The 26,753-nt window shown below is 37.4% G+C and overlaps 1 protein-coding gene across 1 annotated transcript in view; it reads left to right on the top strand.

Annotated features, from left to right (window-relative positions):
* PDE1A (phosphodiesterase 1A) overlaps window positions 1-22,027 on the top strand; it is a 384,349-nt gene extending 362,322 nt beyond the window's left edge. Inside the window, exons 15-16 of the mRNA XM_030803171.1 lie at window positions 13,936-14,049; window positions 19,049-22,027. Of these exons, the coding sequence (XP_030659031.1) occupies window positions 13,936-14,006 (71 nt within the window). The 3' untranslated portion in view covers window positions 14,007-14,049; window positions 19,049-22,027. The remainder of the gene's footprint in view (window positions 1-13,935; window positions 14,050-19,048) is intronic.
* The last annotated feature ends 4,726 nt before the right edge of the window (window positions 22,028-26,753 follow it).

Here is a 26,753-nt window from a genome sequence, read left to right as displayed (position 1 = left end):
CCCTCCATTGAAGAGTTTGTTGATTATAAACACTAAAATTGGGTCTTAGAGTCTATAGAAACTTGTGATATTTGCAGTCTCGGTTAGAGACAGTTCATAGCTCTTGCTATGTTTGAATATGCAAAGTGTGCACAATTTGAGATCTTTTAAGATCTACAATGGATGCTTAGCCATGGTGTTTCAGGATGGAGAGTCACAGTTCATCAAAATAGGCTGGTCGCAGTGGCTCACACCTGTAATCCCAGCACTTCGGAAGGCCAAGGCAGGTGGATCACCTGAGGTCAGGAGTTTGAGACCAGCCTGGCCAACATGGTGAAATCCTGTCTCTACTAAAAATACAAAAATTAGCCAGACATGGTGGTGTGTGCCTCTAATCCCAGCTACTGGGAAGGCTGAGCCAGAAGAATCAGTGGAACCCAGGAGCTGGAGGTTGCAGTGAGCCGAGATCGCACCACTGTACTCCAGCCTGGGTGACAGAGCAAGACTCTGTCTCAAAAAAAAAAAAAAATAATAATAATAATAATAAAAATAAAAAAATAAAAAATTCATCAAAACAAAAATGATAACAGGGTTTGTGCTTCTCTACATCTTTTGATTTTTTTAAGCATAGATACTTACTTCAGTTATATATTTATACTGGATTTCAAATAAAATAACTTCTCATTATTCTTGGAGTCCCTATGTATTATTTCTCCTTTATGGTATTAGCAGCCCTTCACTTTGAAATCCCCAAGGGTATAGGACTTGTGCAGGCCTTGCTACTGGATTCTTTTTAGATTATCTTCTACTGCTGGTTTTATCGCAGAGAATAGTAGTAAAAAGATAATCTTATTTCTTACAAATGCTGCTCACACTTCTTACTACCACACTACTCAGCCACCCCTGAAGAACTGAATTTCAAATCCTAGTAGCTTGTCAGAGAAGGAAGATTAAAAATGTCATGTTTACTCCACATTTCCCAACTGGAAACTTCACTGTTGTGCTTTTCCAGATGACTAGGAATGCTCCCGCCCTTTCCAATCAATAGATACTTTCCCCTTTGAGTCAGGGCCTTAGCACTGTGTTACCAAACTCTTCAACTTAGTAATAAAATTCATGGCTCTGGGGTTGAAAGCCCAGCCCTGTCACTTAGATGGTGCATGACCTTGGTTAAAAAAAAAAAAAAATGTTGAAAGGATAAGATAATAAAATATGTGAAGGACTAAGCACAGTGCTTGGTACATAGTAAGCATTTTCTGAATGTTTACTATTGTTTTTACTGTTGCTACTAATATTGTTCTTAATTATAAACTTAACTTATTCCTCCTTACTAAGTTATGTTCTTATGCTATTTGCTGCACATATACTTATGATTAGATAATTTGAGCTATAGTAACACTTCATGCTAAAATACATATAGACAGATTATTGATATGGCTGGTGAGGCCTCACAATTATGGCAAAGTCATGGCTTACATGGCAGCAGGCAAGAGAGCTTGTGCAGGGGAGCTCCCATTTATAAAACCACCGGATCTCGTGAGATTTATTCACTACCACGAGAACAGCATGGGAGAAACTGCAACCATGATTCAATTATCTTCACCTGGCCCCGCCCTTGAGACGTGGGATTATTATTATTATTGAGACGGAGTTTCTCTCTTCTTGCCCAGGCTGGAGTGCAATGGTGCGATCTCGGCTCACTGCAACCTCTGCCTCCCGGGTTCAAGCAATTATCCTGCCTCAGCCTCCCCAGTAGCTGGGATTAGAGGCATGCGCCACAACAGCCAGCTAATCTTCTGTATTTTTGGTAGAGACGGGGTTTCTCCATGTTGGTCAGGCTGGTCTCAAACTCCCGGCCTCAGGTGATCCACCCACCTTGGCCTCCCAAAGTGCTGGGATTACAGGCGTGAGCCACTGCACCTGGCTAACACGTGCGGATTATTATAGTTCAAGGTGAGATATAGGTGGCAACACAGCCAAACCATATCAATTTCCTAGAGCCATTCATTATAAAGATGAATTATACATGTTTATCCTACATGTATATATCTAGTCCATATTTAGTCAGAAGAATTTAAAATATAAATGTGGTTGTGTATTGCATCATTTTAAGGTTATTGCATAAAAAGCCAGAATTTCCCAGCTGGACATGGTGGCTCATGCCTGTAATCCCAACACTTTTGGAGGCCGAGACGAGAAGATTGCTTGAGTCCAGGAATTCAAGACCAGCCTGGGCAACATGACAAAACCCCATCTCTACAAAAAATATAAAAAAGTACCTGGGCATGGTGGTATGCTTGTGTAGTTCCAGCTACTTGGGAGTCTGAAGTTGGGAGGATCAACTGAGCCCAGGAGGTGGAGGCTGCAGTGAGCCATGATGGCACCATTGCACTCCAGCCCGGGTAACCAGAGTGGGACCCTGTCTTAAAAAAAAAAAAAGCAGAATTAAAATTTGATATATTTTTTATATTCACGTTTGGGCCCATTTAAAAAAAAGAGAGAACAATGAAAAATTATAGGTGAGAGATTTCACATAATTACATAAAATTACATAATATGAATTTTTCTGACATTCTTAAAGTTGAGCAACTTGAAAAATAATTTATTAGCAGTAGTATCATGTTACAAAATTTCACTTTGAAAGTAGATCCCTCAATTAATTTTTTAACTTGTATTGAGAAATGGTAACAAACCAGAAAATTTAAGAATTGATTTTTAAATGATTTCTGTAGTCTGTTCTCACACTGCTAATAAAGACATACTTGAGACTGGGTAATTTATAAAAGAAAGAAGTTTAATGGACTCACGGCTCCACATGTCTGAGGAGGCATCACAATCATGGCAGAAGGCAAAGGAGAAGCAAAGGCATGGCTCACATGGTGGCAGACAAGAGAGGCAAGAGGCAGGAGACCTCCCATTTATTAAACCATCAGATCTCGTGAGACTTACTCACTACCATGAGAACAGTATGGGGAAACTGCCCCATGATTCAATTATCTTCACCTGGACCTGCCCTTCACACGTGGGGATTATTAAGTTCAAGGTGAGATAGGGGTGGGGAAATAGCCAAACCATATCAACTTCCTAGAGCCGTTCATAATAAGGATGAATGATACATGTTTATTTGACACGTATATATCTAGTGTACACGTATAGGAGAGTGAAAATTAATGGTTTATTTTTAGAACAATGTACCTCAGGATTTTTTGTTTTTGTTTTTACATGATTATCATCATCAAAACAAATTCAATCATATTCAGCATTCTCCATTCAGGCACAGAAATGGATTTATGTATTGACATTTTTACTAAAGGCAATTGAAGTTTGTTTTGTTGTTGTTGTTGTTTTCTTAATCCAGCTTTACAAAGAAAACTCAATGAGAATAGTTTATTCCGATTATGTAAAGGAAAGCCAAAATGTTTGCATCATTTTACAAATTATTTTTTCCAAGTTTTAGCTTTTGAAACTCACTTAGGTAGATAGTTAAAATCAATATTCTACAGTTAATTTGTGCTATTTATAAAGAATATATGAATTTTTGTCACATCTCTCACACTCAAATGCAGCCATCACCCGAATAGTGTACATTGTACCCATTAAGTAATTTCTCATCCCTTACCTGCCTCCAAACCTCCTACCCTTCAGTATCTCCAACATCAGACTCAATTCTCATCCCATTTTTCATCCTAATTGAGAAATCAGAGCAGCCCCATGTTGCCTTTCACATCAACTTGCCTCTACGAGCCAAATCTGATCATTTCCATGGCTAATTCCTGCTACTCTTTACAAGAGATAAAGTGTGATTTGAATGGTCTTAACTTCACTACTCCAGAGCTTCTCTCTCCATTGCCACCCCCAACTTCTCTACCTTCAATCAATGCCTGTGCATTCTTATCATCTCCCTGCTCTCAGAGCCTGCTTTCTTTGAAGAAGATCTGTGATTCAGTCACAAAGTTCCTTCTAGGGATAATAACATTTTAATAGGTGTCAGAGCCTTCCTCTAAAAGAATGACACTCTGATGGAGAAATAATTGCTTCAACCAGTGGGTAGGAGCTCACAGTAGTTTTCTCAACTGGGCTTCATTTCTTTCCTGGCATATCATTTTTCTTTTCAACCCCCTGCCTTTGCTCAGACTCCACCTTACCTCCTCATCCCTTCGCTAAGAGCATACTCCTACCTGTGTGCCAACAAAACATATACAACCTTTAGACCCAATTTTAGACAACTCTTTCAAGGAGCCAGCTGAACTACCTCCCACATTGTTAAACTATTTCAGTGTAACTTAAGCACTAAGATTTCTGGCTATCTGACAAGGTATTAGCTTCCCCAAGTTGAGTATAATTTCACTGATTTGCAGATGAATATACATATAAATTTTTCATTTTCCATAGATCACCTGTAAAACTCTCTACATATCCAGATGCCTAGCACATATGCATTGGGTGTAAGTCTAAAGCTTGCTAAAGTAAATTGTTGTATTTTCCTCAAACTCAGATGTTTCTATTTTTCTTTAATTAACCAATACGTAATTTACCTATTTCTTGATTTGTATCTCATGTAACACTTTAAGGTATTACTTTCTCTAATTTTAGAGGGTTGGAGCTAGCACATTTGGGAATTAAGTGGAATTTTGTTTTCACAGCCTTCTTTTTCTTCTGCCTAGTGTACAGTCCTCTTTTCTCTTACTGTTGCCTTCACGCATACTGCAAAGTAAAAGAACACATACAACTGCTTCTTCTCCAAATGCATTAAAATTAAGAGGAAAAAAATAGGCTGGGCACAGTGGCTGATGCCTGTAATCCCAGTTCTTTTGGAGGCTGAGATGGGTGGATCACCTGAGGTCAGGAGTCCGAGACCAGCCTGGCCATCACGGCGAAACCCCGTCTCTACTAAAAATACAAAAATTAGCTGGGCGTCGTGGCAGGTGCCTGTAATCCCAGCTACTTGGGAGGGTGAGGCAGGAGAATCACTTGAACCTGGGAGGCAGAGGTTGCAGTGAGCCAAGATTGTGCCATTGCGCTCCAGCCTGGGCAACAAGAGCGAGACTCCATGTCAAAAAAAAAAAAAAAAAAAAAAAAGGAAAAAAAATAGGGAAAGTATTTCCCCTGGTATTAAAATAGATTTCTTTTTCCCAGCATGTAAGGCAAACTACATTATATGGATGCCAAAACACCAATTAAAATCAGAATATCTGATTTATCCTACATTACATTTCTCCAATGACTGTAACTTTAATCTTTGATCACCAATTTATTCTAGTTATCTGCAACATAAACTATATAAATTGTCTAAAAGTAAAACTGAAGCAACTTAGAGATGTGCCTGCTTAAGGAAATACTATTATACATAGCAAAGGTAATATTCTTCTCATGAAGAAATAAGAATGCACTGTTACCCAGAGCTAGTATTTCTGTTGAAAAGACTGCACAAACCAATTTCGTGGTATTTTTCTTTTTTTTTTTTTTTTTGAGACGGAGTCTCGCTCTGTCGCCCAGGCTGGAGTGCAGTGGTGCAATCTCAGCTCACTGCAAGCTCCGCCTCCTGGGTTCACGCCATTCTCCTGCCTCAGCCTCTCCGAGTAGCTGGGACTATAGGCGCCCGCCACCACGCCCGGCTAATTTTTTGTATTTTTAGTAGAGACGGGGTTTCACCACGGTCTCGATCTCCTGACCTCGTGATCCGCCCGCCTCGGCCTCCCAAAGTGCTGGGATTACAAGCGTGAGCCACTGTGCCCGGCAAGAATTGATTTTTAAATGATTTCTGTAGTCTGTTCTCACACTGCTAATAAAGACATACTTGAGACTGGGTAATTTATAAAAGAAAGAGGTTTAATGGACTCACGGCTCCACATGTCTGAGGAGGCATCACAATCATGGCAGAAGGCAAAGGAGAAGCAAAGGCATGGCTCACATGGTGGCAGACAAGAGAGGCAAGAGGCAGGAGACCTCCCATTTATTAAACCATCAGATCTCGTGAGACTTACTCACTACCATGAGAACAGTATGGGGAAACTGCCCCCATGATTCAATTATCTTCACCTGGACCTGCCCTTCACACGTGGGGATTATTAAGTTCAAGGTGCGATATGGGCGGGGAAATAGCCAAACCATATCAACTTCCTAGAGCCGTTCATAATAAGGATGAATGATACATGTTTATTTGACACGTATATATCTAGTGTACATGTATAGGAGAGTGAAAATTAATGGTTTATGTTTAGAACAAGGTACCTCAGGATTTTTTGTTTTTGTTTTTACATGATTGTCATCATCAAAACAAATTCAATCATATTCAGCATTCTCTATTCAGGCACAGAAATGGATTTATGTATTGACATTTTTACTAAAGGCAATTGAAGTTTGTTTTGTTGTTGTTGTTGTTTGTGTGTTTTCTTAATCGAGCTTTACAAAGAAAACTCAATCAACCAGAATAGTTTATTCAGATTATTTAAAGGAAAGCCAAAATGTTTGCATCATTTTACAAATTATTTTTTCCAAGTTTTAGCTTTTGGAACTCACTTAGGTAGATAGTTAAAATCAATATTCTACAGTTAATTTGTCCTATTTATAAAGATAAAGAATATGTGAATTTTTGTCACATCTCTCACACTCAAATGCAGCCATCACCCGAATAGTGTACATTGTACCCATTAAGTAATTTCTCATCCCTTACCTGCCTCCAAACCTCCTACCCTTCAGTATCTCCAACATCAGACTCAATTCTCATCCCATTTTTCATCCTAATTGAGAAATCAGAGCAGCCCCATGTTGCCTTTCACATCAACTTGCCTCTACGAGCCAAATCTGATCATTTCCATGGCTAATTCCTGCTACTCTTTACAAGAGATAAAGTGTGATTTGAATGGTCTTAACTTCACCACTCCAGAGCTTCTCTCTCCATTGCCACCCCCAACTTCTCTACCTTCAATCAATGCCTGTACATTCTTATCATCTCCCTGCTCTCAGAGCCTGCTTTCTTTGAAGAAGATCTGTGATTCAGTCACAAAGTTCCCTTCTAGGAATACTAACATTTTAATAGGTGTCAGAGCCTTCCTCTAAAAGAATGATACTCTGATGGAGAAATAAATAATTGCTTCAACCAGTGGGTAGGAGCTCACAGTAGTTTTCTCAACTGGGCTTCATTTCTTTCCTGGCATATCATTTTTCTTTTCAACCCCCTGCCTTTGCTCAGACTCCACCTTACCTCCTCATCCCTTCGCTAAGAGCATACTCCTACCTGTGTGCCAACAAAACATATACAACCTTTAGACCCAATTTTAGACAACTCTTTCAAGGAGCCAGCTGAACTACCTCCCACATTGTTAAACTATTTCAGTGTAACTTAAGCACTAAGATTTCTGGCTATCTGACAAGGTATTAGCTTCCCCAAGTTGAGTATAATTTCACTGATTTGCAGATGAATATACATATAAATTTTTCATTTTCCATAGATCACCTGTAAAACTCTCTACATATCCAGATGCCTAGCACATATGCATTGGGTATAAGTCTAAAGCTTGCTAAAGTAAATTGTTGTATTTTCCTCAAACTCAGATGTTTCTATTTTTCTTTAATTAACCAATACGTAATTTACCTATTTCTTGATTTGTATCTCATGTAACACTTTAAGGTATTACTTTCTCTAATTTTAGAGGGTTGGAGCTAGCACATTTGGGAATTAAGTGGAATTTTGTTTTCACAGCCTTCTTTTTCTTCTGCCTAGTGTACAGTCCTCTTTTCTCTTACTGTTGCCTTCACGCATACTGCAAAGTAAAAGAACACATACAACTGCTTCTTCTCCAAATGCATTAAAATTAAGAGGAAAAAAATAGGCTGGGCACAGTGGCTGATGCCTGTAATCCCAGTTCTTTTGGAGGCTGAGATGGGTGGATCACCTGAGGTCAGGAGTCTGAGACCAGCCTGGCCATCATGGCGAAACCCCGTCTCTACTAAAAATACAAAAATTAGCTGGGCGTCGTGGCAGGTGCCTGTAATCCCAGCTACTTGGGAGGGTGAGGCAGGAGAATCACTTGAACCTGGGAGGCAGAGGTTGCAGTGAGCCAAGATCGTGCCATTGCACTCCAGCCTGGGCAACAAGAGTGAGACTCCATGTCAAAAAAAAAAAAAAAAAAAGGAAAAAAAAATAGAGAAAGTATTTCCCCTGGTATTAAAATAGATTTCTTTTTCCCAGCATGTAAGGCAAACTACATTATATGGATGCCAAAACACCAATTAAAATCAGAATATCTGATTTATCCTACATTACATTTCTCCAATGACTGTAGCTTTAATCTTTGATCACCAATTTATTCTAGTTATCTGCAACATAAACTATATAAATTGTCTAAAAGTAAAACTGAAGCAACTTAGAGATGTGCCTGCTTAAGGAAATACTATTATACATAGCAAAGGTAATATTCTTCTCATGAAAAAATAAGAATGCACTGTTACCCAGAGCTAATATTTCTGTTGAAAAGACTGCACAAGCCAATTTCGTGGTATTTTTCTTTTTTTTTTTTTTGAGACGGAGTCTCGCTCTGTCGCCCAGGCTGGAGTGCAGTGGCGCGATCTCGGCTCACTGCAAGCTCCGCCTCCTGGGTTCACGCCATTCTCCTGCCTCAGCCTCTCCGAGTAGCTGGGACTACAGGCGCCCACCACCACGCCCGGCTAATTTTTTTGTATTTTTAGTAGAGACGGGGTTTCACCGTGGTCTTGATCTCCTGACCTCGTGATCCGCCCACCTCGGCCTCCCAAAGTGCTGGGATTACAAGCATGAGCCACCGCTCCCGGCCGGTATTTTTCAAACACCATTTATTATTGCTGTTAAATTTAAAAAATTAACTGGGGCATTGCTCTGAGGAATAGCTTGTGATTCTGTCTCCCAAATTCACCTAGGCTATTTTGCACTGGAATAGTCACTTACCCCTCTAATCATCTCTTTCTCATCTCTAAAATGAAAATCATAACGATGATTTTCCCACTTACACGCAGAGATTGTTGGGCTAGATAAGTAAAAAATAACAAGTACAAAATAAGTTATCAAATCATTTTGTTTTTTATATATACATGAGAAATGATGTTTTAATTATGGATTTGAGGTATTAGAAAAATACAAAAAGAATAACAAATTTATTTCTGTGGTAAGAAAATTACTATTGAGAACAAAACTAATTTTTTAAAGGAGTATATTTAAAGTCTATTTAAAGAAAAATATTAGGTAAGTGAGAGGATAGGTGGCATATGAATATGGCAGAATTGGTGAGGGTAGGTTACTCATGATTGTAGCTTGGGAAACAGTCAAACTAGAGGCCAAGATTCTGGTTGTCCTTTGTCAGAGGGATCCAGCCCCTTGCTGGCTTTAAGACTTTGGGCAGATAGCTTTCAAGTTACGTCTCAGCTTCCACAATTGTTCAACCTTACTTAAAAGATTGCTGTGAGGGGGGCCGGGCGTGGTGGCTCACACCTGTAATCCCAGCACATTGGGAGGCCAAGGCAGGTGGATCACCTGAAGGTCAGGAGTTCAAGACCAGCTTGGCCAAAATGGTGAAACCCGTGTCTATGAAAAATGCAAAAAAACAAAAAACAAAAAAATTAGCTGGGTGTGGTGGCAGATGCCTATAGTCCCAGCTACTTGAGAGGCTGAAGCAGGAGAATCGCTTGAACCCAGGAGGTGGAGGTTGCAATGGGCTGAGATCGCACCATTGCACTCCAGCCTGGACAACAAGAGCAAAACTTTGTGTCAAAAAATAATAATAAGTTTGCTGTGAGGATTCAGGGAAGTGAGGTGAGTGAAGCACTTAGAATAGTGTCTGCCACCTAGTTGGTGTTCACAAAGTATTGATTATTACTGGTATATTTTCAATTGTATAATAATTTATCCTAACAGGTTATTTCTCAGATAGTTAGTGAGACCCTGACTGGAGGACAAAAGTCTCTAATGTCCACTTGATAGTGTGTTTGGTGTAATTCCCTGCAAGTCTTATTCACAGCCCCAGGAGTCTAACACATTATGATTCTAATATGGTAAAAGTGAGCTCAAACTGCAATCTAAAAGCCTAGATTAGCTAAATTTAGAGGATTTCTGTTGGTTTTGGTAAGTCTGTCTCTCCTATAACAACTATCCCCTCCCTGCTCCCTGAAGAATTGAGACTCTATTTACAAAGCAAACCCATAAAATTTCTATCATTTTACAAATTACTTTGTTAGATTTGAACTTTTGAAACTGGTTGAGATGAACACCTAAAACTCTTTGAAATGAACAGAATTATTGATGTTCCTTTATTTTCACTTGTTTTCCTGGCTGACAAACAAGTTTATATGCAATTTCTTTGAGCAGGCCACTTGCATTCATTCCTAATGAGCAGCTTTCTATATGTATGACGTTGCAAATCCTTTCAATAAAATGAAATTCAAACGTGACGCTACTGGTCTTCTTGAAGTACCAGTGAATTAAAAGCCAACCGTCTTGACTTCAGGTTATCTATTTATGATCTGCATTGTAGAAAGTCAACTGATTATTCTGGGCCTATTTCTTGCCTGAAAAATGAAGTTAGACTAGATCAAGTTTTAATCCAGGGTTATATAGAGAGGGTCAGAATACTTAGGGATTTCTTTTTACTAGTCTTTAACTGAAATTTATCATTTTCTTCATTTGTAGGAAAGAATACACGTCAACATTTATGGTATTTTTGTCATCAATGGAACTATATATGTATTTATTATATACTTATTATACACTTATATTTAGTGTAGCGACCTTGAAGTATCATTTTATATCATTATTTCAAAACTACATAGGTAGACCTTCAATTAGACCTTTATTATTATTATTATTATACTTTAAGTTTTAGGGTACATGTGCACAATGTGCAGGTTTGTTACATATGTATCCATGTGCCCTGTTGGTGTGCTGCACCCATTAATTCGTCATTTAGCATTAGGTATATCTCCTAATGCTGTCCCTCCCCAATGCCCCCACCCCACAACAGTCCCTGGAGTGTGATGTTCCCCTTCCTGTGTCCATGTGTTCTCATTGTTCAGTTCCCACCTATGAGTGAGAACATGCAGTGTTTGGTTTTAGACCTTTTAATTTAATGCATTAATGAAGCATATATAACACTATAGCACATCACTAGGTTTACTTAAATATGTTGATAACTGTATTTTAAGTAGAATTCTTAGTAATCATATATATTTTATTTTATTTATAAATTGTACTTTGAAAAGCTAGCCATAGGCTTCACCAGACTACAAGAGGGGCCTAAGATTCAAAACCATTTGGAACCTTGGTATATGGGTGTTTCTCAAAGCCTTTATATGGTACACTCTTGGGCCAGAAAGGTCATCTAAGATGATCTTTAATGGATTGAAAATGCAAATTATTTCCTCTTTATGGGAGAATGATATGTCAGAATGACTTCCTTTTTTATGAAGTACTAAGGGTCACTAACAAGTAGTATTGCCCAAGTTAATTGTAAAGGCATCTACAACTAAAGATTTATCAACTAAAATAATGTAATTTGGATTTGCTGAGGACTCTGCTATCTGGCTGTCATGAAATTCCTCGGCAATTGTGTGTCTACTCCTGAAAAGAGCTGGAATTTTAGTTTTCAAGGAAGACCCTTTTTCAGTGCTACAAAACTCTTATCTTGAGTTCATCATACTTTTTAATTGTTGCTAATCACATGTACAGAATTATTATTGGGTAAATATGTGTATCATTTGAGGATTTGTTATTTTTTATAATTGCTGCCTTGTTACCATTTGATTACTTTCTTTTTCTTTTACTCTTTTATTACTGCTGATTTCTTTATCCACTAGAAATAAGATAAATAATTTGGTGGTAGATGGCCTTAGTAATGGCCTTTACCCATTATAAAAAGTTCTCTAAAAAATTTTGAGAACCAGTGAATTAGTTAATTACTTCTATTTCTTTCTTGTAATTTAGTCTGTTCTTTTTACTATATTCTGTTCTATTCTAGACTGTTTTGTTCTGTTCTAATCTAGTCTTAAGTAACAGAATATTAAATCAGAATTTAAACCAAGACTCTAACATGATAAATGTCAGAAAAAAAACCTGATTTTTGAGACAAGAATTTCAAAGAAATTCAAAACTCACTAATAAGATGCATAGAAACCCTTTCCCAATTTCAAACAAATAAAAGGATCAGGTTACTGAGCTTGAAAAAAAAAGATTTAGGAGGACGATTTCTTTAAAGACTTCTCTGCTATTGGGAAAAGTGTAGAAATGCGTCCTTCTTCACCTCAAATCAAGGGAGGAGAACTTCACCAAGACCCTTGGAGAGATTGAAGTTAAGAGCATATTGAGAATGGAATCTAGTTCCTACCTGAGAGATCTAAAGAGTTAAATGGTGGCAGGTGAGCCAAAGGAGAGAAGGCTGTGTAGATTTCAGCTTTTCTTCCAGTCATTCATGGAAACAAATGACTCAAGAGTGTGTCATGTGAACCAAATGTACCCACCCACATTTGGAAAGTTGATGGGACCTCAGGAGACAGAAGCTGGAAATGTACCAGAAAATTTCCAGGGGCTGTGGACATTATAAAGAAGCCAGAGATTCATAGGTCTTACCAACCTGGTAAAAAGCCATGGTCCTTGGCAAGAATTCTGTTAAGAGCCCATGACTGTTCTCACAGAAAATAAAGGCAGCTGTAAACGCCTGCCAGGTCTAGTGAGTGCAAAGCCATCCTACAACACTGCTGCTCCTCTTAGCCTTCTTCTCTCCCCTGCTCACGAGTCCAAAGTAGCCAGTGGAGGGAGAGCAAACAAGAAATGAGAGAAACATCACCCATACACACCCCACCCCCCTCCACACACACAGGCACCATTTCTGGGTTCTGTAACATACACAAGGTGGGAAAGGAGTCTTATCTTTGTTTGACGATGTGTATTACATGAGACCAGACCTTCTATTGTCTGATTTCAGATTTTGGCAACTTAATGTGATCACAGGATGTTTTTAGTTCTCTAAGAATGATCAGGAAAGTCATGAGACTACCTGAAATTTTCATCTTGGCTGAGAAGATAAGTCCTCACCCTCCATATTGTAAAGACAAAATTGTTTTGTAATAGCACCTTATAAATTCTGTATGTCCACTAATTACATAACCTCAACAAAAATCTGCTGCAACTAAATGGATACAGTGCTACAATATATGTTAAAGGAATTATAACAAAGTTAATTGGTGCAAAGTTTAATTGTTAGAATATCTTTACTCAAACTTCAGACAGAAAGAACCTTTCGTTGTATATGACTATTTCCTGAACTATCAAGATATTTCAAGTAATTGACTCAAAAATTAATTTCTGTTTATTTTGTTTACTTTGTTACTTATGTAATAAGACTCTTTTATCTAAACATTTTGCTTTATACTTCTATTTTCATAGATTCTCTACAACCTCTCCAGAAATGTTGAAAGATTTTTCCATGCTAATATATTTTTTCTTCAAAGTTTATATGGAAACTGAGTGATTCCAAGATTAGTTTGTCTTGACAGATGGTATCTTAAACACTACTATCCTTTCATACTCATTTTTAAATATTCATAGCAACTAAGCAATGTGTGGTTAAAAAAAAATTGATCATTAGAAGATTTAGTTAAAGGAATTTGTTCCAATTAAAAAACATTCAGAAAAAAACATGATTTTTACATGGGATTTAATAGATGTTTAAACATGTTTCATCTATTTTATTTCTGTATTTTCAGATTAAATCACAGCTTGAGAAAGTTATGGAACCAACAGAAGATAGCTTGTTATACTATGTAGATCCACAGGCTGAAAGGAAAATGTTTGGTATCTTTGAAAAAATGTGCCACAAAATCCATTGTAAAATTCAGTCTTCAACATTTTACAAAGTTCTTCAGTCTCCTAAACTTATTAGTTTTTTCCAAAGCCTTATTTTATTTTGTTTTGCTTTTGTTTCCTTATGTTTTTAGGTGAACCTGATCATAAGAACTCAGAAGACTTAGTAAATGCTGAAGAAAAACATGATGAGACATATTCATAGGCCCGAAACATCTTAAAGACTTCTGTCATTTTAAACATGAGAGGTAATTTTATTTTATAGACAACAAACTTAACTTCTAAAATAAATGGTTTGCAGAATACCATTATAGATGAAATTATCTTATTTAAATGCCCTCCTAGATTTTTTTTAATCTCTATCATCAATCCTTTGAGACAAAATCTTAACAGGTAAACTTTAAATATTTACCTTTTCAAATAGTTCTTAATTTGTTAGTCAACAAAAATTATATTTACTGGACTGAAATTTTCAATCTTTAAAAATAATTTTAAAAATGGCCAGCGCAGTGGCTCATGCCTGTAGTTCCAGCACTTTGCAAGGCCAAGGCGGGCGAATCACAAGGTCAGGAGTTTGAGACCAGCCTGGCCAACATAGTGAAATCCCGTCTCTACTAAAAATATAAAAAATTAGCTGGGTGTGGTGGCAGGCACCTGTAATCCCAGCTACTTGAGAGGCTGAGGTAGGAGAGTTGCTTGAACCTGAGAAGCGAAGGTTGCAGTGAGCCGATATCAGGCCACTATACTCCAGCCAGGGTGACAGTGCAAGACTCCATCTCAAAATAATGATAATAATAACAATAATAAATATGTTCACGGGGATGTTTAATCCTCATTTCTTTTTCCACGTCATGTAAGAAATATAAATGTTTTAGACTGATTTCTTGTTTTATTTCATGTAAAAATATGTTTATACCCAGTAATTAAAACAAAGCAAGTACATATTATAAAGCAAATATCATGTTCGTTAAAATCTGTGAACATGTGCATCTATGGTTCTCTTTTTTTTTTTTTTGAGACGGAGTCTCGCTCTGTCGCCCAGGCTGGAGTGCAGTGGCTCAGTCTCGGCTCACTGCAAGCTCCGCCTCCCGGGTTCACGCCATTCTCCTGCCTCAGCCTCTCCGAGTAGCTGGGACTACAGGCGCCCGCCACCACGCCCGGCTAATTTTTTTGTATTTTTAGTAGAGACGGGGTTTCACCGTGGTCTCGATCTCCTGACCTCCTGATCCACCCGCCTCGGCCTCCCAAAGTGCTGGGATTACAAGCGTGAACCACTGTGCCCGGCCTATGGTTCTCTTTTTAAAAATTCAGCTTCTAGGGCTTGTTTTCAGTCTACCAAATTATTAACTCTGGGAGTGATGCCTTGAAAATTTGAATTTTTGATAAGCCAATCTGTTGATATTTCTCTCCACTAAAATTGAGAACCACTGTCTTGAACTGATGGCGGAGATACAGGCAGTTAGAAAGAAGGGATGTGTATTTACAATGGAGGTGTCTTAATATCTACTAAAAATAAGAAGAAGTAAAGAACAAAATCCGAGTGTTATAACGCATCCTGTTGTGGGGGTGGTGGGTTGGGGCAAGAGAAAATGCTGAGGGTACCATTCCAAACCTTAGAGATGTTGTTATTATTAGTTCCACAGCTGTTACTTTAGATATGAAAGTGTTAAAATGCGATTCGCTTTTAAAATAATTTCTTCCTCAATATTCTTGAGTTACAAAGACAGTTAGTTGTAAGACTATCTTTTATTCATAAGAACAGTTTCATTAATAGCAACAATAAGTGTCAGGCACTGTGGTGAACATCTTGCGTATATTATCTCACTTAATCTCAACAATTCCAGAGTTAGTAAGTGTGATCCCTATATTGTATATAAAGCTTGGAAAGAAATCAAGTTCAAAGTGACTATTCAGCAATGAAAACCCCTCTCTGTCTTTAACAAATACATTGTTTTACATACTACATCAGTTCCTCTCCCTACTGTCTATCCAGACTATCAATATATTACCTCTAGAGCCCATGATCATTTTAGAAGACTCCTTATGTCCTCATGATACACAGTGAAGCCCCGGAGGTATATTTTAGGGAAAACTAGTTCAGTGGAATATTTATAGATGTTTTAAGTAACAAAGGGTTTTGTTGGCAAGTGTATATCTTTATAAAACCAAGTAAAACAAAATTAAGAATTTTTCCTACAGGTCATATTCAAGCCAGTATACATCACATAGCACCAAAACAAAACTTTAGGATCAGCATTTCCTAGACATTATGATAATGGATCTTAAATATTTATGAAAATTTTCCAAAAATTGTGTGTAGATAACAGGTTACCAATACATTTGTAAAAATAACTATTCATTGTATGAAAATACCTAAGGCAATTTATATGCATACATATGTATATGTATATGTGTGTGTGTGTATATATACATATATCTGTAAGAGTCTGGCATTTCATCAGTAAAAGGTTTTGATGAGATTCAGTTGGCAGTTAATGAAGTACCTTTTTGCATTTTTCTTTTTTTTGGAGACCGAGTCTCACTCTGTTGCCCAGGCTGGAGTGCAGTGGTGCAATCTCAGCTCACTGCAACCTCTGCCTCCCAGGTTCAAGCAATTCTCCTGCCTCAGGCCCACAAGTAGCTGGGGCTACAGGCGCCCACCCCCACGCCTGGCTAATTTTTTTGTATTTTAGTAGAAACGGGGTTTCACCGTGTTGCCCAGGCTGATCTCGAACTCCTGAGCTCAGGCAATCCACCCGTCTTGGCCTTCCAAAGTGCTAGGATTACAGGCGTGAGCCACTGCGCCCGGCCCCTTTTTGCATTTTTCAACTAAAAAAACCCTAAAGCTAGAACAGTGTGCGGCCCCCGCAAACTAAATATAATATTTAAGCCCGAGCAGACGATTTGGCAATTTTTTTTTCTGTCAAGGCCAATTAAAGTATTTAGCTTCCTTCTCAGTTTGAGAAAGCCCTGCCTTTGGTGCACAGTCTTCCAGGAAATGTGGTCTTCAGTAGCACCTTGTAAATTTTGTATGTTCACTAATTATGTAACCTCAATAGAATTCTGCTGCAGCTGAGTTGATACAGTCCTACAATATATGTTAAAGGAATTATGTCAAAGTTAATTGGTGCAAAGTTTAATTGTTGGAAGATCTTTACTCAAACTTCAGACAGAAATTCACACAGCTTCCCAAAACAAGTAGGTCTTTTAAATGAGGGAAATGAGTAAGGTCTAAAAACAACAGGAGGGGTGACAATTGGCAACTACGACTCAGGCATGGTGTCTGGGAGACAACAGGCAGTGATCAGTCCTGGAAACAGACAGGACACAGCACACCCAATCTGAAGGCTACAGTCAGCCACTCTTTGGCTCTGGCAGATTTTTACTCTGGAAGAGTAAGGGCCCAGTGTTGCCAGCTGTTTCTAGTGATTAAGAAAGGTTCTTAATGTAAACTCTTCCAATTTTTCCTATTGGCTCAAAGTTTTTTGAAATGTTTTGTGGACAAGAAAAAATATGTCTGAGGGTCAGATTTGGCTTGCAGGGTTTCTGTTGCAAATTTAGCACACCTTCTTTGTGACTGATAGCTAATTCTTTGCTGGCTGCCATCACAGAAAGTGTAGATGTTATCGCAGCCTGGCCATGTCTCTGAAAGCCGTTACCTGCTTTGTTCTCAATGTGTAGGTCCCACTGTGAGGCAATTTCCCAGAAAATATTGAGCTGTAATTAAATCTGTGCCGTGTTGAGACTTCATAAATCAATGTGCAACACTACACTTAGCACAAGAAAAAAGTCCTTGAAATCTACTTTTCACATTGTCGTATAATTTCGCCATCATTTCTAAGAGATTTTAGTCTATGAAAGTGTTTTGTTTTGCTTAAATTTTTCTTTTATGTTTTTGTTTATTAAAGTAAATAAAATGGAATGGTTGGATATATAATCCCAGCCTGCTTTATTATTTAAAAAGCTAATGGCATATCATTTATCACATTTTCTTTCTTGAAACATATGTCAGGAACTTCTGGCATTTCCAAAGCAAGCCACTATCAGACCTGTTACCCACTGGGAGGAAAGCGTTCCCTATCACAACTGGTGTCTACTCTTTAACGCTGAGTGTGCTATCCAACAAGAGATCAAAATTGATGATTTGTGGGCTGTATTTAGTCAGTAGACTTGCCTGGACTTTCACACTGATTTAAAATATCCTTTGGAATGTCTTTAGGCAGGGCTTATGTTCTTTAGTTGACTACAGTCCCTGTGAGTCTAGTTGTTTTACACTCACACTGGTCCACTTAACTCATTTACACTAACTGACAGGCCCATATGCCTATCTGATCTAGAGAACCAGAGTTTTTACTGGAATTGAACACACACACATACAAACACACACACACACACCCAGAGCAGAAATAGGAAGAGAAATTCCAACTGATATAAAACAACTATCTATTAGAAAGATAGTAAAGAAAGCCAGGACGGGCACGGTGGCTCACACCTGTAATCCCAGCACTTTGGGAGGCTGAGGTGGGCAGATCACGAGGTCAGGAGATCGAGACCATCCTGGCTAACACAGTGAAACCCTGTGTCTACTAAAAATACAAACAATTAACCAGGCGTGATGGCGGGCACCTGTAGTCCCAGCTACTGCGGAGGCTGAGGCAGGAGAATTGCGTGAACCTGGCAGGCAGAGCTTGCAGTGAGCCGAGATCGCACCACCACACTCCAGCCTGGGCGACAGAGTGAGACTCGTCTCACCAAAAAAAAAAAAAAAATAATAAAATAAATAAATTAGTTAATTAAAAATTTTTTTAAAAAGAAAGCCCTTATTTTTGACAAGGTATGTAAAGTGCAATGTGAATTGCCACACAGTAATTGATACCTGTGTATGACTAAGTGATGACCTTCAGTTTCTATGTTTTCTTTTCTTTTTATTTATTTATTTTTAAATTCACAAATAAAAATGGTGTGCAACATTTTTTTTGAAATTGTGGAATGGCTAAAACAAGCTGATTAACATATTCATTACTTCACATGCTCATCTCTTTTTGTGGGGAGAACATTTAAAATCTCTCTTAGCAGCAGTTTTCAAGAATATGATCCATTGATTTTTAACTACAGTAACCATGTTTTACAGTAGACCCTTGAATTGATTCCTCCTAACTGAAATTTTGTACTGTTTGACTAGCATGCACCCAACCACTCCCCACTCTTTCTTCTCTGATCTATATTTTCATTTGGATTTTATTTCAGGACAATGAAAACAGCATGAAAACATCCTAAATTCTCAACTTTCCACAAAGCTATGGCTCTTCTTTCACCACAGAATTGGATTGGGCCATTTTAATTCACTCCTATACAAGGAATTAAGAAGAACATAAATTTTGAGCTAGTAACTCTGGCCAAATAAATACACTCAAGTTTTTATCAGAGTTTTTGGCCAGTGCTTCTGCCATTTTCTTTCCTCCACAATTTGGCCTTCTTCAATCAAGCCAGAGAAATTTGCGAGACAAAAGTCAGACAGTTTTTAATTTTTCTTGCTTTGAACTCTGTCATAATGACTGTGCAATACATGTGCAGAAGATGAGATATTTTAAAATTTACTTCTTTGCACTGTCTTACACAGAGTGCTATAACTATAATTTTTTCAAGGTCTTAAATAAAAGGAAGCAAAAACAAAATTATGGAAAAAAATTTTTTGTTGTGCTGGGGAATAGACTATTTAGATTGTCCTTCTTATTTTAAATGCATGGGAACAGAATGACAGGTGGGATGCTGAGGAGCTGGTTGAAGCATCAGAGCAGTGCTACAATCCAACAATGGAGCATTAGATCCCCAGCTAGGTGACCTGATGAACACCTTTGTAAACTCTCATACTGGGAAATGGCAGTGAAACCTTTTTCTGAACCCGTGGACCAGCCTGCGTCCATCCGCATGGTTTCAAAGCACGAATGCATTACCTCCATGGGTGTAGTTACAAGCAAGTCACATGCTATCTACAGTTCATGATAACAAGACCATCAACCACTGGTGGAGACAGACACTAGAATGGAAAATGAAATTTGCCAGCGGGATGTTTATCCCATCAGGATGTAACAAAATATATTACCAGCCAAGAGATAAGAGACAAGATTGTGTGTGTGCGTGTGTGCAAAAATGTCTACGAAAATGAAAACCCACACTTTTCTGTACAGATAACATTATTTGATGTGACTTTTATATTTTACTACACAGAAACAAACTGCAGCCCTCAGAGGCCCTGCTTCCTTGTCATGTTTTGCCTGAGCATGTGCAAAGCCCTTCCTTTGCTTAAAGCTGAAAAACTACCTTTATGCGTTGTTAGTGGACAAGAAAGGTCAAGCACAATTAGATGTTGTAACTTTTCACTGTACAAGCATTGCAATGATTGTGAGCTTCAGTGAATTTATCTTTGTGAAAGGTAAAAATTGGCTGGAAAGAATCAAGAGTGGCCATCAATTAAATCATGCAAAGGAGGATCCATCCATCCTAACAAGTTTTCTGCTGCACCTGCTTCCTTCCTGGGTTCCACAATGTTAAGCAATATTTTAGAAAAGGGTACAATCGGAAGCTTTTAAGCCTAAGTGGTGAGATTTTATAACTCACAACTTAGATCTCTTTTAATGTGTAAGCCATATTCTATATGCATATTTAGTATGCATCATTGTAATTTAAGATATATTTGGATGTAGGCTGTATAAAATGCTTTTAATTGTTCTGTGAATAGATCCTTAGCTTTAGTTTCACCTGAATCTTGTGCAAAACACAGCTAAATAATTGAATTGTATTATAGACATTACGATGTAATTGATATTTTAAATGTAAGGAGTAAGACTGATCTATAATCATGTGCTGGGGAAAACATTTATAGATATGTACATCATGGTTACTTTTTGTCCTTTCAAATGGACTTTTTATTTCTATTTATGGAGAGACTGTAACTACTGCTTTTAATGTCTTTTTAAAGCAAGCTATTTACCAGCTAGAAAATATCATGCATTTAAAATAGAATCTATCTGGGGAGTCTAATTACTTGTTCCTATTTGAGCCAGTTGTCTTTCAGTAAAGCTATAGAATCTCTCAAAGAAGTAAATAGAAATACTACTTCTTAAATGTCATAGGAAGCATATCCACTTTGTTTTTATTAATACTTTAAGATCTATAAGACCTTATTACTAAAAAGTAGAGGAATATAAAGAATTCATCAATTTCTGTATATGGGCTTTAACCTAATTTTCCAGGTTATGCGACTTATAAAGCACTGTGACCAAACTTCCAGAGAGAGTGAAAAGAAAAGAAAAAAAAAAGTTTTACTCCTTCAGAAGAATTGTCATGCTACTGCTGTACTTATTTTCCTAATCTCTCTCTTTCTATATGCTACACTCCCTCCTTTTCTTTTTCTTTTAAGCTTTTGTATTTATTCCTTCCTTTGTTTTCCTCTCTGTAAGACAGCTACTACTTAGCACTAATTAGTAGAAAGTCAGAGCGGAGGTTATCTGTGCATGTCTTTCTGCAAACATTACTGTTGAGCCCATCTGAAGGGAGGGATTGATAGGTTAGGCTGTTGCACCGTGAATGTCCTGCTTTGCATTTTTAACCTCAGCTCCCCAACATACATATCTTGCAGTTTATATGCCTTTTCATTTAACCGAAACCTCTTTTATTTCATTTTTAACATGACAACCTACAATTCTTGTGTTTTCATTATGCTGTATTTTTGTGTTTCTTATTACATGTGATTGCTAAATAAATCATATTTGAGGGAAAACATTGTGAAACATTTGGTGTTTTATGCAATTCAATTTAGTGAGGCATTGAAAAGTTGGAGAAATTGGGGGAAACCCAAACGAGACCAACTTAAAAATTGATATGAGTTTGGTAAGAAAGTGCTTTTCGCTCCATTAAATAAATACTGATTGAATTACTTATTATTATACCTATTATTCATAAGCTGCTGGCTGGAAGCATGGTGCATATATGAATATGGAAATATTTCCTCTAGAAATTTCAATTCTTATAAAGAAGATATCTACACAGACTATAATTTATACATAATAACTAGAATGCCACATAAAAAAGTAACCAGTTGCAAATAAAATGCACCTATGTATATTTGAGGAGGTAAAAAACCGCTTCTGTCTTCAGAGCTTTCAGGACTAAGTGGTGCATCAGTTGGCATTTAGTAAATAAAAACGAGTTTATAAACATTGCCTATTTTCCATGTGTGGCCTCCATGTAAATGCTTAACAATATTATCTCAAATACTCACAATAATCCAGTAAAGTGGTGTTGATATGAACAAAGGAAACCAAGTCTTAGAGAAAAAGCTTTGTCCAAGGCCATGCAGGTCTCCATTGGCAGACTCCACACTGGATTTGGTTCTATGTTTCTCCGGCACCTTGTTTGCTTTCTACAACATCCACGTGGGGCTGGGCAGAAGCACAGCAGAAGGAAAGGCTCTGTGAAGAAGAGCAACGTGAATAAGGCAACACCAGAGAAGAATAAAGTAGCAAAGAGTGTTGAGTCAAGGTGAAGACCTAGTGAGTCTCAATTAATTGAATTAAGAGTAACTGGCATGGTATGTGTGAAACCTTAGGCTGTGTCTCTGTGAAGCCAATGAGTTCCAGAAGAAGATGTAAAAACTTAACTGGTCATCAAATATGTGACATTTCGCTGAATTTTTTATTTTAAGTATGATTACATGATAAATTTCCACCTAATACCAAAAAGCTTTCAAAGGCTATATTTTAAATATAAAAGTCCATATTTATATTTAGAAATATAATTTAGATATAAAACACGTATTTCCTTTGGAAGCAATAATATATTAAGCCTTCTGTCCTCTGTTTAAATGTTTTTCTAAATATGGCAAAGCTTCTCTACCATTTAGTACAAGTCCTAGACAATAAAGACAATGTATATTTTAGAGTCAAAAAAGCAAACACCTAATAATGTCATGCATTATTACATTAATCTTATCATTTCTTTGGAGGTAATTGTAAATATTTAAGATACATTTTCTATATATGGGCCAACGTTATGTTTAAAGCTCTAGTTGGGGCTTTTTATCTCTTAATAACATTAATTAATTTCTAGGTAATTTACTTAATACTTGCAAAGGTTGGAGAGTTTCCTTTGCATCTCAGTTGATATATTTTTATCTCTGACAATTAAAGAGTATAATCATGTAGTTTTAGTTTATTGTAGTCATACTAGTGCATTATATTATTTTCTTACATTATCTCTTTTACTTCCTACAACTACACTGTAAGGCATTATTATTCCTTATTATAGGTAAGGAAGTGTGGCAGAGGAAGGTAAAATAATTTGTGTAAGGTCAAGCAACTAGTAAGTAGAGGAACCAGATCTGAAGTCTAAGGGAGTCTGACTCAAAACCACTAAGCTACGTTGCCTCTGGCCACTGGAGTAGGATCTGTCAAGTTTTTTCTACTTATGATATTCATTACCTTCCTTTTTTACTCTTTGTTCCATTTTGCAGGCTCTTGTCCCTAACAACTATCACTTTGAGAAGGCAGAATTTTCAGTGACCAACAGCAGGACTGTGTGTGCCTTGGTGACCAATTTAACCATGTATTACTGTAGAAAAGGTGTCTTTTATTCTTGTGGATGGGAGAAACCATTTTCCATACTTAATATATGACTGTAAAATGTCCTTTTCAAAAGTAACCACTGGTCCTCACTCTAGACCCTTGCTACTCAAAATGGGGTCCACACCTGTGAACTTCTTAAAAATAATCTCAGGTTTCTATTAAACTGGAATTGGCATTTCACAAAGATAACTAGGTGGTTTCTATACAAATCACTGTTCTAGACAGTAATTACATGCTATGGAGAGAATTCTAAGTACCTACTTGGCACTTAAATACAAGGTTGTTTTTCTTCACAGTAGAGGTTCTTAAGAAGTGACTTTTGACTCCTGTACCCTTCCTCAGATCTATCAGCAAACATTATGGAACAAAGGCCAAAGGTTCAGGCTCTTGTGTCATTTGATGAAGTGTATATCTCTGTATTGATGAAATGTGGTTCCTTACATGAATAATTAGAGGAGGACTTGGAAGAAAGACATTAAGACTTGGAAAAAGACATTAAATGTGTGAGCATGACCATATGGCTTTCAGAGCAAAAAAATCTTTGAAAGCAAAATTCTTTATAAGAGCCATTAACATAGTTGATTGATCCTGTTTTCGTCGGCCTATCAAATATTGCAATTGAATTATATAGCTTACAAAGGCAACTTTACCTTGCACAAGTGATAAATACATAACTGTTAACCTAAAAACATAGTTTGATGTGTTTCACTCTTATCTGTCAGCTTTTTTTAAAACCTTAAAATACGGAAAAAGTTATGGAGAATATGCTTGAAATGTATGGGGTAGGATGAGGGAGAGGACATTAAACATTAGAGCTAATTGCCAAGCCTAGAGTGGAAGGAAAAGAGTTTGTGTTCACTTTGGAAGCAGCAAGCCATCTGAATTCAGAAACATAATATACCAAGGAAAACAAAAAGAAAACACGGAGCTGATATTGGTTTATAGAAGGAAAGGGAGCTGGGTGTATTTTCACAGCGACATAAGTCCAGAGAGTGTACAGGATGGGTAGCTGGGAGACCTCATTCCATCTGAAACTGTGGGGTGAGCCACACAGTGAGAAAAGATACGTATTAGGCAGTAGGAATGAGGGAGAACTGAAAGGGCAAAAAGATGGTGAGATGACATTTGTTCTTTGGTTTACCGAAGAAGCATTGGCTTTGGGCAACTGAATTTGGCTGGGCAAATTTTTCTGCATATGGTACAACTTTCTGTCTTTTTGAGTCCTGTATTTACATCCCATCATAAGCCAACCAACAGTGTAATTGTTTCTTGCGTGGGTGTCTTATTTTCTGTTTGGGATTTGCACCTTGAAGAGGCTGAAGCATGCTTAGGATTCTAAGGAACCTCCCCTGACCTGAAGGACTTTTAAATTAAATAAATACAAAACTCACAACATTCAGCTTTTCTTCAGGCAAAGCCAGGCTCAGAAAGCCCTACTAATGTGGCAATGTCACGTCTTCAGGTGTTTCTTGCTTTCAGAGCACAGAGTTAGACATGCACCAACCTATTCAGAAGTCAGATGCTCCAAAGGTAATGGGAACTAAGCCTGTGAGGAGGTATAAAACCAAGGGGCTGTAGTATTAATCCATGTGCTGTAATTTCAAATTTTAAGATAACAGAGAGACCCAAGCCATGTTTAATAAACTTCTGGAAGGTAAATAGTAATAGCCACTGACTGATATTATATCAAATACACAGCTGAGGTGTATGCACACACACACACAGAAACACACACACATATATAAAATCTTCGTGATCTCATATATATGGAAGAAAAAATTAATATTATGAAGATCTGTAGTGAGCGAGAGTTTATATGAAGAGCAGGAATCTATTTTTTTTCCAAGTCAAACTTTTTTTCCATAGATATGATCCTATAAATTATCTTTTAGAGATCACATACTCCCTAAAAAAAAATTTTTTTTCAAAATCCTTGACTTTGGATGTTGATGAAATGTTTACTTTTACCCTCAACTTCATTGGCATTCCATCTTACCATTTCTAAATTATTACCTAAATATAGATATAAAATATGTCCTTTTTAAGTACTCATTCTAAAAGGTATTAAAGTGCACTAGAGTTCATTATTAAAAATTGATTTTCTGATGAATAATATCATACATGCATATGAACAAGTGAAAATGAAAATGTCTATTTAAAATTAAGAATATTCCTGTGCATCAAGTATGATTTAATTTTACCTTAGTATGTGTGTGTGTTTGTGTGTATGAGTGTGTGTGGGCGCATATAAAACTTGGTGGTTTCAGATGAAATATTAAATTAGAGATTTCAGATGGGCGCAATGCCTCACACCTGTAATCCCAGCACTTTGAGAGGCTGAGGCGGGTGGATCATAAGGTCAGGAGTTTGAGACCAGCCTAGCCAAGATGATGAAACCCTGTCTCTACTAAAAATACAAAAATCAGCCGGGCTTGTTGGTGTGCGCCTGTAGTCCCAGCTACTCGGGAGGCTGAGGCAGGAGAATCATTTGAACCTGGAAGGCGGAGTTTGCAGTGACAGGAGATAGTGCCATTGCACTCCAGCCTGGGTGACAAGGCGAGACTCCATCTCATAAAAAAAAAAAAGACATAAATTAGAGATTTCAAGTTTCTAAACTCCTTGTTTTCTAACTCCTGCTCATTGAAATCAATCACAATTTTCCCACTGAGAAACCGAAGCAAGTGACAGCTACAGCGCCTTTTAAATGATAGTTTGAATGTTCTTTGTCTCAGATTACAAAAGTAATATGCATTTAATCTCTTATTTGTAAACAAACTCCATTTTGTTGTTGTTAACAGATAGCATCTACATAGCATTCTTCACTTAGCCTGCAAGGTAGACTAGACATTCCATGGCATCAGGGGTTTATGTTTTGTTACTTTGTTTTCCCATAGCCTAACACGGCTTGCACACAACATAGCCTGACTGTTTTTGATTGAATTTGTTAAGTTGAAGTCAGCTATATATTCCTGAAGCCTTTCGGGCTTTACCTCTTAAGATTGTTGCGAGAAGTAAGTATATTGATAGAGGTAAGGAACTTAGAGCCTATTGATTCATGTACTTTAGTGTTAGCTATTGTTTGTTCATTTATATTGGCATTTGTTCCTGGCTATGTGATGCAAACCTATTAGGTTGGTGCAGAAGTAATTACAGTTTTTATATCTGAGCATGTAATCGCTAAAATTCATTGAGTGCTTACATAAGTCTGCTAAGTTCTAAGTTTCGTGTCTCTACCAACTTTTTTCTCACAGCAATCCTAAGAGATAAATATTACTGTTATATCCATTTTATAGAGAGGAGGACTGAGACAAAGCTAGGAGAAGCAAAGC

Source organism: Nomascus leucogenys, chromosome 22a (assembly GCF_006542625.1).
Source record: "Nomascus leucogenys isolate Asia chromosome 22a, Asia_NLE_v1, whole genome shotgun sequence".
Taxonomy (NCBI): Eukaryota; Metazoa; Chordata; class Mammalia; order Primates; family Hylobatidae; genus Nomascus; species Nomascus leucogenys.
This window is presented reverse-complemented; position numbering and strand designations above follow the sequence as displayed.